Source organism: Halyomorpha halys, unplaced genomic scaffold, assembly GCF_000696795.3.
Source record: "Halyomorpha halys isolate HHAL.00 unplaced genomic scaffold, Hhal_1.1 Scaffold681.1, whole genome shotgun sequence".
Taxonomy (NCBI): domain Eukaryota; kingdom Metazoa; phylum Arthropoda; class Insecta; order Hemiptera; family Pentatomidae; genus Halyomorpha; species Halyomorpha halys.
The window spans coordinates 333,460-347,563 of NW_027106347.1; the positions used below are offsets into that span (position 1 = coordinate 333,460).

Consider the following 14,104-nt stretch of genomic DNA (forward strand, 5'->3'; position numbering starts at 1 on the left):
AAATAGCATTGAGTTGAATATATCCATTCAGAATTCATGAATATGCTATAAACAAACATTAGATATTTCTAGAACATTGATTTTTAAAAGTAGATAATGGTAGACACAAAGCCCATTATTCTACAGGTTCCAATATTAAAAGCCTACCCAAAAGATGGTTTTAATTAACCCCTTCGATTAGGATTATCTTCAATGACTAGTAATTAAAAAAAAAATAGTTTCTAATAATAATATTTGTTTGGTCGGGCAGAAGGATAATTAATATATCATAGCTGCAATAGGACAAGCTAAAGGTATAACTAATTATGAAATATTACTTATAGTAATATTTGTTTCATTTATTACTATGATTTAATTCTAAACTATTAGAATTTTTTTTTCTCACCCTCCTTTTCTAGTCACTGAAGCAAATGCAATGCATACACTTCCAAAACTAATTGAAATATTTCAAAATTGATTATAAGTAGGTACTTATAAGTTGAAATAAAATTACTAATAACAGTCCAAACATTTGAAATATTATCCTTTTCAATATAGGTGACATGAAGTTTATAAATGAAGCACATTTTACTAATGAGGCCACTGAACGAGATATCTAAAGATTGATTTAGTATTAAATTGATAATGCGTAAATGTTGTCTTGTTTGCCTTACAAACAAGAAAAATAGGCAAATTGAACTAATCCTTGCAAATTATTACTTCTTTTACAAATGTTCATTACTTTGTCATATAACATCAAGTTACTTGCTCCTATCAGGTAATCTATCAAGCTTTTTTTTACAACATATTTCTTAAAACAGGTAGGTATATATTGTAATAAAGAGAGTAAAAATTGCAGTAGATAAGAGTCAATTTTAATTAAACAGTATATTATCTATAATATAGTGTGTATTGTATATATATATTACATATATAATATATAAATCAACCCTGTGGGTTCTGGAGCCCTCCTGGGGTCCACCCAGCCTCATTAAGTGGTTACCTTTAATTGAGGGAAGCAAGGGGAGGTGAGTGACCCCTCCGTGTCTGACATAGCTTCTGATTCAACAGGTTGGGGGTTGGGCATAGGACTGATAACCCGACCCAGTAAAAAACACATTATTACGAAACCTACAAGTAGCCTCAGAAAATGGGACTGTCTTAACAAAGTATCGACCCTTGTTTTTTATAACGGATTCCATATTGGATCTTGTGAAAGATGATTTCTACGATCACTTAGAAAAAGTTGAGGGCCAAGCTCAAAAACATTTTTTTTTACATAAAATTAGCCATAGGGGACTTAAATGCCAAGATAGGTTGATAATCCCAATGTAGACCCATTATCAGAGGCCTAAGCCCCCATGAAACAAACAATGACAATGGAATGAAATGTATAAGTCTGGCAGCAGCTAAAGGTTTAGTAGTTAGCAGCACAATGTTCAAACACAGGGACATCCACAAGTATACCTGGGTAAGCCCTAAAGATATGAATAACCAAATTTACCATGTACTGATAGACAACAGACAGCTCTATTCAAGATATAAGAAAATATTGTGGAGCAGGCTGTGATTCAGATCACACTCTGATTAGAATAAAATTCTGTCAGAGGCTGGAGAGAATCTTAAATATTGGGAACCAAGTTGACAGAAGCTGAAAAATCATGAAGTAAAAGATAAATTCCAAACAGGACTGAAAAATAAATTCAAACCATTTGAATCAAAGGGCCTCACATCGTTGATGAATGCTGAGAGGTGTTAAAAGACAAGGCTAAAGGAAAAACCAAGAAAGTAATAGGTATTCAGGAGAAATGAAAAGCCAAGAAGTGGTTTACAGAAGAATGCGAAATGGTAGTGGAGGAGAAAAAAATGGAAGTCCTTAGCCTAGCTAGAAATGATCAATCAACACTGATTAAATACACAGCCATCATAACAAAGACAAATAAATTAATCAGAAAAGAGAATTCTTCAAAGAAAGATTACAAGCTATTTAGAATAACTGGCAGGCAGGAAACTTGTACAAGTTCTACACCAACATCAGGACAGAAAGGGTAGAGTATAGAATGAGAAACACACAAATGTGAGGAAAAGATGGCAAACTGACAGCATTCAAAGAAAATATACTAAACATCTGGAAAGAATATTTCTAGAAACTTTAGAATCAAGGAAAGCCCATGAATGACGAGGCCATGGATTATGCTTAGGAACTCGGCCCACAAGAGGTGGAAAAACCATATATTATGGATGTTGAAATAGCTATCGACAAACTTAAAAGAAATAAGGACCCAGAAATAGAAAGCCTACCATCAGAACTGTTCAAAGATGGAGAAAAAACTCTAAAAGCCAAGCTACTAGAACTTATTCAACAATTATGGGAGGAGGAAATGTCAGAGGCCTGGAATACATGACTAATCTGTCCTATCCTTAAGAAAAGCTCCTTATATGAGTGTAGCCATTACACAGGAATAGCACTCCTACCAGTAGCCTACAAGATAATGACCAATATCCTGCTAAATCAGATATTTTAGTATCACAAGAATATAATCGGTGACCACAAAATGGGCTTCAGGATAGGAAAGAGCACACTAGACCAGATCTTCATCCTAAAATAGATATTCAAAATACAATGAGAAGTATATCAGAATGTCCACGCCTTATTTGTCAATTACAAAACAGCCTACGATTCCATAGACAGAAACTAGAAATTAGACAGTTTCAAATATCTAGGCTGCACAATAACCTCAAGAAATGATCAACTTATTGAGGTAGAGTGGTGTATAACAAGTGCAAACAGAGAGAGTATGCATATGCATGTGAGTGTGTGCATTTGAGTGTACATGTGCGCCTTGTAGCTTTATAATTATAACAATCCATAGGTACTGATGACCAAGAGGTTTTACTTCTTTAAACAAGACCAAACAACCAAAAATATATAGTACTTAACAAAGTTATGAAACAATGAATAGTTAAAAAAAAAAATTAAGTTTTATAGATGTTATTAGATGAGTATGATAACATTTCAAGATTTGAAAAAACATATTACTTAGTAAACGGGATAATAATAGATTAAGAAGGCACTGAAGAGCTATTATCTCCTGAATTTTATGTTGGTCTGTTGTTCTCACCCCACAACCCCTTGTGGCATCTCATTTAACAGAATATGATTTTAGGATAGTCTTAAATCAGATAGATAAGTTTATCAAAAGGTAGGAAGGAGGTCATATTTAGAAGTATATACTGTTAACTGAACTATCTTCAGTTAACTATGTATACTTCTAATAGTGTAGTAACTCAGTTCTTCCCTTCTGAGTTTCATATTAGTCTTTTGTCTAACATAATGTGTCCAGATATGGGTAATGATACTGCATTAAAAATAGGAGTGAGTAAGAACTAGCATCATGAAATCAACTAGTTACATTTTATATCAAAGTATCGTAACTTGGGGCTATTTGGACCCAAGGGGTTAGTTGAACCTATAATGAAAAACTGCCAGGAATGTGATAAAGTGTATCAGGATCTAGAGTAAGTAGTGCAACCAAACCAGTTATATAGATTGTTAATTATATCTAAATTTTCATAGTACATGACAGACCTAGGTATAATTTAAAAACTTTTTTCAGTGAGTCAAGGTAACCTCCTACTGCATACAGAAAGCCAAATAAAACTTAACAGTTATAAAGAGAAGTAAATAGGTTTAAGTATTAAAAACAAACCAGTATGACGTGCCTGAACTAAATCTTGTACTTTTTCCTGAAATGGGCCATAATAATCTAGTTTGCATTTTAATATAAAAGAGATAAGATCAACAACTTGGAGACATTGCTGAACAGTATAATATCTTCAGTAGAATCTGAATTTATGAGAAGATATTTTTTATGACTTGAGTATAGATAGAATACATTTCAAAAACATTTTTCCAAAATATTTTTAATGGATTAGAAACGAGCATTATGGCCTATATTATGAAGTATTAATGTATTTCGTTGGTTTTAAGAAAAGGATAACAATAGTGTTTCCACATCAAAGGAAACACGTTTGTATGTAGGACACAATTGCATAAATGAGTAAAGTATATGACTTTTTTTTTATAGAAGTTATCAAAGGATAAGGGAAGGGAAGAAATATATATTTTTTTAATGAGAAAAGCATTTGTCTTTTGACACTTGTAGTATACATAAAAAAGAAAAGAGATTATACAGAAATAATGATATATATTTATTTTTTATTTAAAATTTAAACTTAGGATGTGAAACCAGGGTAAATACTAATCATAAGAATACTATAATATTCAATTCATAATAAATATGAGATAAAACACACAAACTTTCAAAATAACAATAGAAACTCTAATGAATCTAAAGATTAATGTATAAATTTAATGAAACTTACTGTAAACAAATTTCCATGCTCGATTTGGTCCAATCTCAACAACATAAACTATACTTCCATTAGATGATGTAGCAATATCATGAGGAGTCTTTAGGCTTCCTGCACCAAAACTTCCAAGTATTTTTCCATTCAAACTCAAAACAAATCCTTGCACATGAATTAATGAGCTAGAACTCTTTCCATTAACCACAAATAATTCCCCACCTATGTCAGTTCAATAATCAATTATTACTATGAAAACATGAATTAAACAGATAGATTATACAAATTAATGCATAAGGTCAGTAATAACATTCATTGAATTAATAAGTAATTAAATACAAGATCATTATCATAAAACTACAATCAATTTTAAAATAACACAAGTAAATTCAGATAAAATGAATTTCACAATATGTGGTACACCTTATACTCAACCCTCACAAAAACATGATAGGCCTATAGACAATAATTTTACATTCTCCAAACTTCCTCTTTGAGTAAGGAAGTTGATTTTATCCACATATTTCTCGAGCACTTATATTAGAATTGTTACTGCTCTTTAACCACATGAATGTCATCTTTGAAAGGATAATTTTCACCTCTTTCTTAGATAAACAAGGCCTGAGAGACCTAGGATGTGCCTGACACATACATTTGTTATATATATGCTTGACAGGCCTTTCAAAGGCCGTTTTTTTTTTTTTATAGATTATAACTAAACAGTTTTATTAATTGAATAGACAAAGGTAACATATGTTTCAACTTGACTGACGGGCATTTCATCTGTCTCTATTTCACAGGATTATTTCCAATGGAGTGGTTTGATTTTCAGAGGCAAAAGAGATCTTTTGTTTAAACATTCCATCTTTCTGTTATAAAAAAAAAAATTAAACTGTGTATAAATCCTGTTTGCAGAGAATATCACAAAAAAATTTGTCCATAAATTATTATTAGGTACTTCTATTCATGAATGAAATCAGTTGCATACAAATATTTTTTAATCATAGGTTTTATTTTATATCAAACTGTGATAAGCATTATTTATTATATACTAACTAAAAATATTAAAAATTTATACACCAAATAAATGCTTGTTTCTAAAATTTTTAAAAATTATTTTTCCAGTTAAAAAAAAATTTTAAATATTATATTCAATGAGAGAAAAAGAAACATTATTGACATTAAATCACTACAAGAAATGATTTTTTTTCATATTCAAAACATATTTATTTAAACATGGATTATACACTTAAAATTTAATCAATAATACTGTTTATTTATCTAACATAATAGTCCCAATTCAAATAAATAAAAAAACATTATAAATTTATATATATACACAAAACTATGTATTCAATTTCTTACTACTTAGTTCATTTTTCAATTTTCACAAATTGTGTGTTTTTACTATGATTTTTAAAATCTGTAAATAATTACTTATATGTCATTTAACCTAAAAGTAGAATAACAGTAGTTTTAATTATTATAAATAATTTGTTTAATATAGAAAAGTTTATAAATGATTTGTTTTTATTGAAATAAGCATTTTAAATGGGAGTGGAAGAGAGAGGATAAAACAGATAAAATTGAGAAGAAAACCAACAAAAAAAAGATAATATAACAATTATAAAAAAAAAATATCACAGTATTGTGGTATTTAGTAATAATAGAGAAAGAAAAAAAAAATAAATATATATAATAACTTAAAATAAAATATATCTAATATGAATGATGATTAGTATGCTGTGTTTTATAGCAACCCAATATATTAGGGCAACAATCTGGTTGTTGAATAAAGCATTTCTCGCTATAACAGATAATTTGAAAATATAAGAAATAATTAAGGATTACCTGATACTGGTGAATACGCGACTGAAAAAAGACGTGACCCCATGTAGTCTGAAGAATATTGGGCAGAATAATTTCCATTTTTAGTAGTATAACACATAATCCTCCCATTTTCTCTATCTGCAGTACACAATAATCCTTTATCTTCAATAACAGCCAAAGCGTGAGGTATTTGCAGCTGATAGTCATCAGGCCTATAACCTTTCAAAAAATAAAACAGAGTAATAAAATACATAGTAACTAAGATATCTAAAAAAGAGGTAGCTATAGAACTGATTAGTAATTAAAAAATCTTATAGTATCTATAAAAAAAGGTCCAAAGAACAGTTAGCTTTCTATAATTTTGTTTTCACTCCCTACCTGACCATTTATGACTAATGGGGAATGGGGATCCTATAGGTATCCTATAATCAACCTATTCCAACTAAAGTGGAAGGGTCAAGTTATCATTCCGTGAGAACGTCGAGAACTAAAAATCAACCCACCAAGTCCTGCATCCACTGCTGACTTAATGTTTTTTTAAGGAAAAACTTTACACACTCGGCCACTACAGCCTCTTTTTGCCTATATTAGCTATCTATCTTCATTTCTAACATACTGGGGGGAGGGAGGGATGAGGAGGGGGTTATCTTATAGGTGACCAACCTATTCTAACCAGAATGGGAGTGTTAAGTTTTCATTTTGTGAGACCATCACAAAATAAAAGTTATCCCTCCCAGGCTGGAATTGAACTGGCACTGATGCAGGATAGATTAAGATTTTATAGAGTTGGTTTTTGTCACTCTTGAAAGCGTACTATAGAAATGATTACCTAAGCCATAAAAACACTAGCTAGACTGGCTGATAAGAGACCTAATTTCTATTGAAATATAATTTTTCACATCAACTTCACAGCCAAGTTATACAAATTCATTGACCTTCTTTCCATAAGTAGTCTCTGATTCGAACTTCCTCATGCGGTGTTACTTTTCCAGATACAATTTATTTATTTCTTTTTTTTTTACAATCTCTTTTATTACTAAACCAATTCCTTTGAGACAGCCTGAGATTTGATGACTTTCTCAAGGCCAATATTAAAAAGAAAGCAGACAAACATCACCTTGGCATACACCCTTACCATAGAAAAGTGTCATAGGTATTCCAGCTTGGGCCCTTACATAGCACTCTATGGCCTCCATTGTGACCAAGCTAATCCTTAAAAGCCTAATCGGTATTCTGAGATTAAGGGTAACACAAAATTTCTTTCAAGTCAATAATGTCATATATATTTTAAAGCCAATGAGTAAATGATTCGTTGAGATATTCAATTCCCTGTTTATCTCCAGCATTTGTTTTCAGAGTGAATACCTGATCCACTATTAATTTATCTTTATTACAGAATTACTGGTAATATCACAATAAGAGAAATGATCAAAGATCACATGAGAAAGAACTTTATATGCTACTGGAAACAACATCCCAAGAAATTTAGTTAATACACAAGCTGTTTACCCTTACTAAGAATAGAGCAAATTATTATTTTGCACCAACTGGATGCCATAGTTTTGCCCAGAAGACTTTTGGAGGTTCTGAAACCTCTTGAACAGTTATGCTTGAAGAGCTCCATTTTAAGGCCATCATAGTCTTGAGTCTTATAATTTTTAAGCCTGGATAAGGAAGACATAAGGTCTTTCTAATCAGAAGGATCTTCAATTGGCACTAGATGAATAGGGGATTCTTCAGTGAAATTTTCTAGGCTAAGGAGGTCATAGTAGTAATGAAACCATCTATATATAATTCTACTTTCATCGTTCAAAAAGATCCATCCTGTGCTCCATATGTATTTAATCTGGGTTTGCAAGGATTTCTTCTACGGTTAATCTACGGAAGAAATTTTAATGTCATTGTTGGTCTTCAAGGTTTGCATTTGATCCTCCAGCAGATTATTCCTCAAATATCTTTTTGTTCCTCTGAACCAACCCCTTTTCTATAAACCTGTACTCCTCTATGCTTGCTTGTGTGTGTATGTCCCTAAAGCCCTAGTTTGTACCTCTTGTTGGCGGCTATATTGGCATCCACCCATTCTTTTTCAAACCAGGGATTGCACAGCTCCTTCACTCACAAGCCAAGAACTTCCTTTGCGATGCCTGAAATAGTAATTTTTCCTCTTCCTATTCCATATTGCACCTTCAACAACCTAAGCCATTTATCCATACATTCCTCATGTCCTTTCACCATTATGCATTCATACAAGAATTGGTCAATTTGGTTAGAAATCTCTCCATCCGGTGAACTCCAATTTCCCTTTTGAATATTCTGTTGGGAAAATGATGATACTCCAACAGTAGGATGACATGTTTCTGCTATGTTAATAAATTAATGACCATGATCATTGGACACATTGTGCAGGGTGAGTTGACCAATTGTTGGATAGTATTAATGGACATGTCCTAGAATGGAATTTATGTTACCAGTAACTATTTTTGTCATGATTAAGACATTAATATGGAGATCTACTGAGTAAATTGTAGAAATCATCCTTTTCAGTTTACAATGCAGCTACTATAGGATGAGTACTTACTATTGAGGTTGGGTATTTACTATTGCATAATTCCAGAAAGAGGCATGTATTCTGATTATACAGATTCTCTCGCTAATGGGCTTGAAGTCACTAGCTAGCGTGTCATAATATACACCAATAATACCATACCATGAGAATGCTAATAGCAATTAACTGAGATATCATGCAAAGAACCTATAAGAACATGAAACTTAAACCAATGAAATTGTAGCAAAATCTTGTTTGGTTACTATTAGATAAGGAACGTGACGTTGGGGTGCAGGTCCCAGTGTGCTCGGTTAAGAACGTTGTGGGTTCGATTCCCACCTGGGGCAGTTAAACATTCATTTTTCGGCGGTCCCGAAGAATGAATCTTGGCACTCCCACCTTGGTTAGTATGCGGCGGCAACCGAGATAGCCATCAGGGGTTAGCAAAAAGGACCACTTGGCTCACTTGCCGGACTTGTCCCCCCCACCAAATACCAATACCAGTACCAGTACTATTAGATAACCGAAGGCTTAAGATCATCGTCTAGCAAGAGTAACAATAAATACACAATATGAGACATTCAGTTCATACACCTTAGTGTTCATCCTAATAAGAGTGTTAAACTAAGATTTCATGAACAATTTCATTATAAAGCTTATGCTCTTTATTTTATTTCAGTTATACCTATAATTGATATTTCTAATAACAGTTTCAATTGTTAATGTTTAAATAACTTACAAAATATTTAAATTATATAATGAAAATTATTTAGATGTGATGCAATACGATGTAGGGTGTCAAGTGCTTCAATAATCCAAGAGATAGCACTCATAACATCAGAAATGGTTTGTTTTTAGTAAGCATCATTACTAATTAGATATCTGACAATATTCATTCAGAGGTTTCGTTTTAATTGATGGTTGAACAGCTTTTGCTTATTTAGAAAAATAAAAAAGAGTTTTGAACAGTGATTAAACACTTATATTTAAAAGATTTAACAATGAAAGAAATAATAGCTGAGTTATATGGAGTTCATGACACATCTGCCTCTGTTTTCATCGACTTCCTATGAATAAATGAATTTATACATGGCCATACATCAACAAAAGATGAAATTCATTCAGGACATCCCTTAGAAGTGAGTAACCCTGAAAAGATTGATAAAATTCATGCAATAATGTTGAGTGACTGAAGAACAATATTGAGTGAAATAGCTGAGACCACAGGGTTATCGAAAGGTATCCCAATTTTGCAAGATAAACTGGGTATGAAAAAAATATCGCATGATGGATATCACTTTAGCTCTTAGCTAAGAACAAACACATTCGTGTGGTCACCTCTAAAGCTCTCTTGGCATGTATGTTTCATAATCTAGATGAGTTCCTGCATTGATTAGTAACTGTAGACAAAACATGGATATACCACTTTACTCCTGAGATAAAGAAACAATCAAAACAGGGAATTGTTGAAGGTGAACCGGCTACAAAGAAGCCAACTATGGTGAAGTTTACCGACAAGGTTAAGGCCACAGTTTTTTTGTATACAAGTGGAATTATCCTCATCAACTATTTGAAAAAAGGTCAAGCAACTACTGAACAGTGTTATGTGTCATTGTTGGGCCAGCTGAGCAAGTTTTTATCTTTTTCTAAGGACCGATTGATGTCCTTCCTCATTCGTATTTTTGTACAGAAGTTAATACAGAATTAATCAGATTGCACATTGAAACTGAAAACAATATTTAATGTTATTTACCAGATGGTCTTCTTCCCCAATGTAAGATTAATTTTCCTTCAGAATTAAATTTCATAATACGAGAATTGCAATATCCATCAGCAACAAAAAAGTCACCATTCGCTAAAACTGCAACTGAAGTTGGCTTACAAAAGTGCTTCAAGTCAGTTCCAGGAACAAAGTCTTCCCCTAACTTTAAAAGAATTTTACTTGAGTTAGGTGACAATTTCATTACTTGATGAAGGGCAACATCTGTTACATAAATATTGAAATCATTATCCACTGTAATGCCATGAGGTAGAAAAAACCTGTAAAAGAAAATGAATAGCATTAATATAAGAATTTAAAAAACAAACAAATAAATACATAACAATAACAAAATATACTACTAGGATGTGTCAGGCATAGGCAACACTAACAATGTCAGCAAAATAAGTTTGCTTGTATTTCAGAAATATAACCATTAATTTTAGTTCAATTAATTTATTTACATAATTCTATTTTGCAAATATTGGTTTCTATAAATTATATATTAACAATGCCTAGTCACAAAACCATAAGTAACCTAAATTGTATATTAAAAACAAAAGATTAATATTATTATTTTGTTATGACTATTTTATGAGTTGAGTACTGGAGTATGGAAACAATTGTTTGAAGACCTTAGTGTACAATTTGGACTCTGTTTCTAACTCAATAATTTTGAGTACATACAAAATATTAATTAAATTAAGTTCAAATAAATATTATTGTACTTAATATATCAGTTATATAATTAATATAACTAATTGGAGGACCAAATTTAATTTTAAATGTAAGCACTTGATATACTTAAAATGAAATTTAACGTAATAATTTCAAAATCTTGCCAACACTAGTTAAATCTCAAGAATCATCATAATCATTATCTATTATTGAAACAATAAGACGGGATAAAAAATGTTCTTCACAAATAAAATAACTTACAATGTAGAAATAATGCCAGAAGTTATCAACTGTTCCTTATAAATTAAAAAAGGGAACTAATTCCTAATTAATTCTTAATTATAAAATAATATACAGAAAAAAATTGTGATCATAAAAATTAATAAAACAGACAAAGAAGTTACTTACATGTTAGCTCCTAACTTATTCAGTAATTTTCCCTCACTGGTAAAAATTAGAATAGTAGCCTCCTTAATTGGTCCATTTTCTTTCTTACTGTATACATTATTATTTGTGAATGTATCATAATCCCATGTTCTGTCACCTCGATGAAAAAGATAGACATTGTCACTAGGATCAACAGACACACCACTTATTTGGCCAAAGTTAAAGTCATCACTAATCCATGGAACAGCTGTCCATCCTGTAATACAAAAGAAAAAACTACAGAATTATTGAGACGACTTTCTAGCCGATACCATACTCAAAGATTTAAAAATCTATCAGCTTTTGAAAAACTCAATACTTCTTATGAGCAAAACATACCGGTCAAAATTAATTTTTATCATGGTCTAACTTAACTGTAGATTTGCTAAGACTTTTTAAATTCATAATAGTCAATTTTACATATTATGTTGATCATTACAAAATGAGCTGTTAAGCTGAGCCAGCTTACGTATGTATAGGTCACTACATCAACATTCTCATACAGCTCCATTAACCCAGCTTTAATTTGCTGATACCAAAGTACATTTGAACTAATAGCCATCAAGATTCTCCTCAGGGTCCACCTCTCAAATCTTGCCAGAGCCAGTTCACCATTTTGTATCAAACGAGAGTACCAGTCTTAAGGAGACCAGATAATACTGTCTTAAACAGAATGTTTCACACACATCTCCACCCCCTATCCTCTAGAATTTTAGGAATTTTTATTTGATTTTTGGGGGATCATAACAGTTTTCTACCTTCTGAGGTATTTTTAATTTTCTAACCTTCTTCAGCACACCTATCTCTGGATTTTTTTTTTGCAGATTCAAATAGCACACAGAATTTTAAGCCAAATTATTATTGGGCACTTTTTTGATGTGATGTATCCTGAAGGATTAAATTGCCAACTTCAGTACATGTTTTTGTCACTACAGTGTGCTCCTCATCAACTCCCAAGGTAACACAACTGAATAAGGTTTTCATTTCAAATTTTCCTTATTTTGAATGACTCCTCAAAATTTTTTTTAAAATATACCCAAATACCAATACCAAGCTGGCTAAAATACATATTACATACACTATATATTGCCGTGTACGGGCTTCTAAATCTGACTAGGGGTTCCCTGTACAAGTATTATATTCAATTTATTCATCTATTCATGTATTTATATTACATATTTATATTAGATATTTATATTATGTATTTATGTATTTGTATTATGTATCTCTATCGGTTCCTGATGCGCTGACAAACTATGCGCTATATTTAATTCAAACACTAGAAACCATGGACCCCTTGCCATGGTATGCTAGATATGAATATCTATAATTAATCATTGGAGTTCCTTTCCAACGGTATCGTGTTCACCAATTTACTATGATAATATAATAATGCTGCAAAGAAAAGTGTGGGTATCATATTGAACAAAGGAGAGCTGTGGTCAACAAAGCTCTCCCTTGAGAATACAGAGGTCATCCAAACGGCAAAAGCCGAGGACACCGTCAAATATCTTGGATGTACATTCTCAGGAGAGCTAGTATTTGGAGAAGGAGTGGTGACAAAGCTAAATAATAACCTGGATAAGTTAGTGAGCTCATGCCTCCTCAAACCGGAACAAAAGATCAACGTTGTCAACCAGTACTTGTTCCCGGGCCTTGTTTACCCTCTCCAGACTGCTCCCCTTACAAAGATACGTCCTTACGCGATACTGGAGGGCATTGATACCAATATCCGCAGGAGTATCAAGGCCATCATTGGGCTCCCTGCTAGCACTTCATCGGCGATGCTGTACGCACCCAGGAGGTATCGAGGACTGGGTCTGATCCGCTGTCAATGGGAAGCTCCACTACAGCATTGGTCCATTGCCCAGCGGCTGTCGAATGTTCTGGATGCCCAATTCCAGTCTATATTCAGCTACGAAGCCGAAATAGCAGCATGTGCTGATAGACTTGGGGTGGATAGGGGCAACCAAAGTGTGAAAGCTCTAAGACAGTCGTTGCGTGAGAATGCTTTCGAAGAATGGGCCAGTTGCAGATGCCAGGGTATCGGTGTTCGCCATTTCAAAGAGACCCCGAAAGCAAATAGATATGTATGTGACAAGCAGGTACTCTCGGGGTCAGAATGGGCGAACCCCCTGAAACTTAATATCAACTATGCACCCCTGCGTAGAGGCCCAGGAGCCAGTGGACAGCAAGGAGAAGTTGGGTCCCTCTGCCGCATTTGAAACACCAGCTCATGTGCTGGGAAAATGCCCCAACAACTCCCTCCTTATAACGCGCCGGCACCACAAGGTCAAAGAAGAATTGATGAAGTTCCTTGAAAGAAAAGACTTCACCTGCTTTGAGGAGGTCTATTGTATTGACACCGACAGATCCGTAAGATATGCCGATATTGTCGCATAAAATTGGAAAAATTCCACGAGACCTTCGGAGAGAGAGAGTTTACCGTGAGAGGCCTCTGGTTTGGATCTCGCGAAACAATACCAGATAGAACAAGGAGCTTCTTAGAAGGCCTAGGT

General features: G+C 33.0%; 1 protein-coding gene across 2 annotated transcripts in view; it reads right to left on the reverse strand.

Moving 5' to 3' along the window:
• Positions 1 to 14,104, reverse strand: part of LOC106685326 (peptidyl-alpha-hydroxyglycine alpha-amidating lyase 1) — a 32,222-nt gene that overhangs the window by 6,725 nt on the left and 11,393 nt on the right. For both annotated transcript variants that reach the window (XM_067044695.1, XM_067044694.1), the window contains exons 3-6: positions 11,568 to 11,802; positions 10,476 to 10,762; positions 6,199 to 6,396; positions 4,366 to 4,569 (exon numbers count right to left, since the gene is read on the reverse strand). In XM_067044695.1, the coding sequence (XP_066900796.1) occupies positions 4,366 to 4,569; positions 6,199 to 6,396; positions 10,476 to 10,762; positions 11,568 to 11,802 (924 nt within the window). The remainder of the gene's footprint in view (positions 1 to 4,365; positions 4,570 to 6,198; positions 6,397 to 10,475; positions 10,763 to 11,567; positions 11,803 to 14,104) is intronic.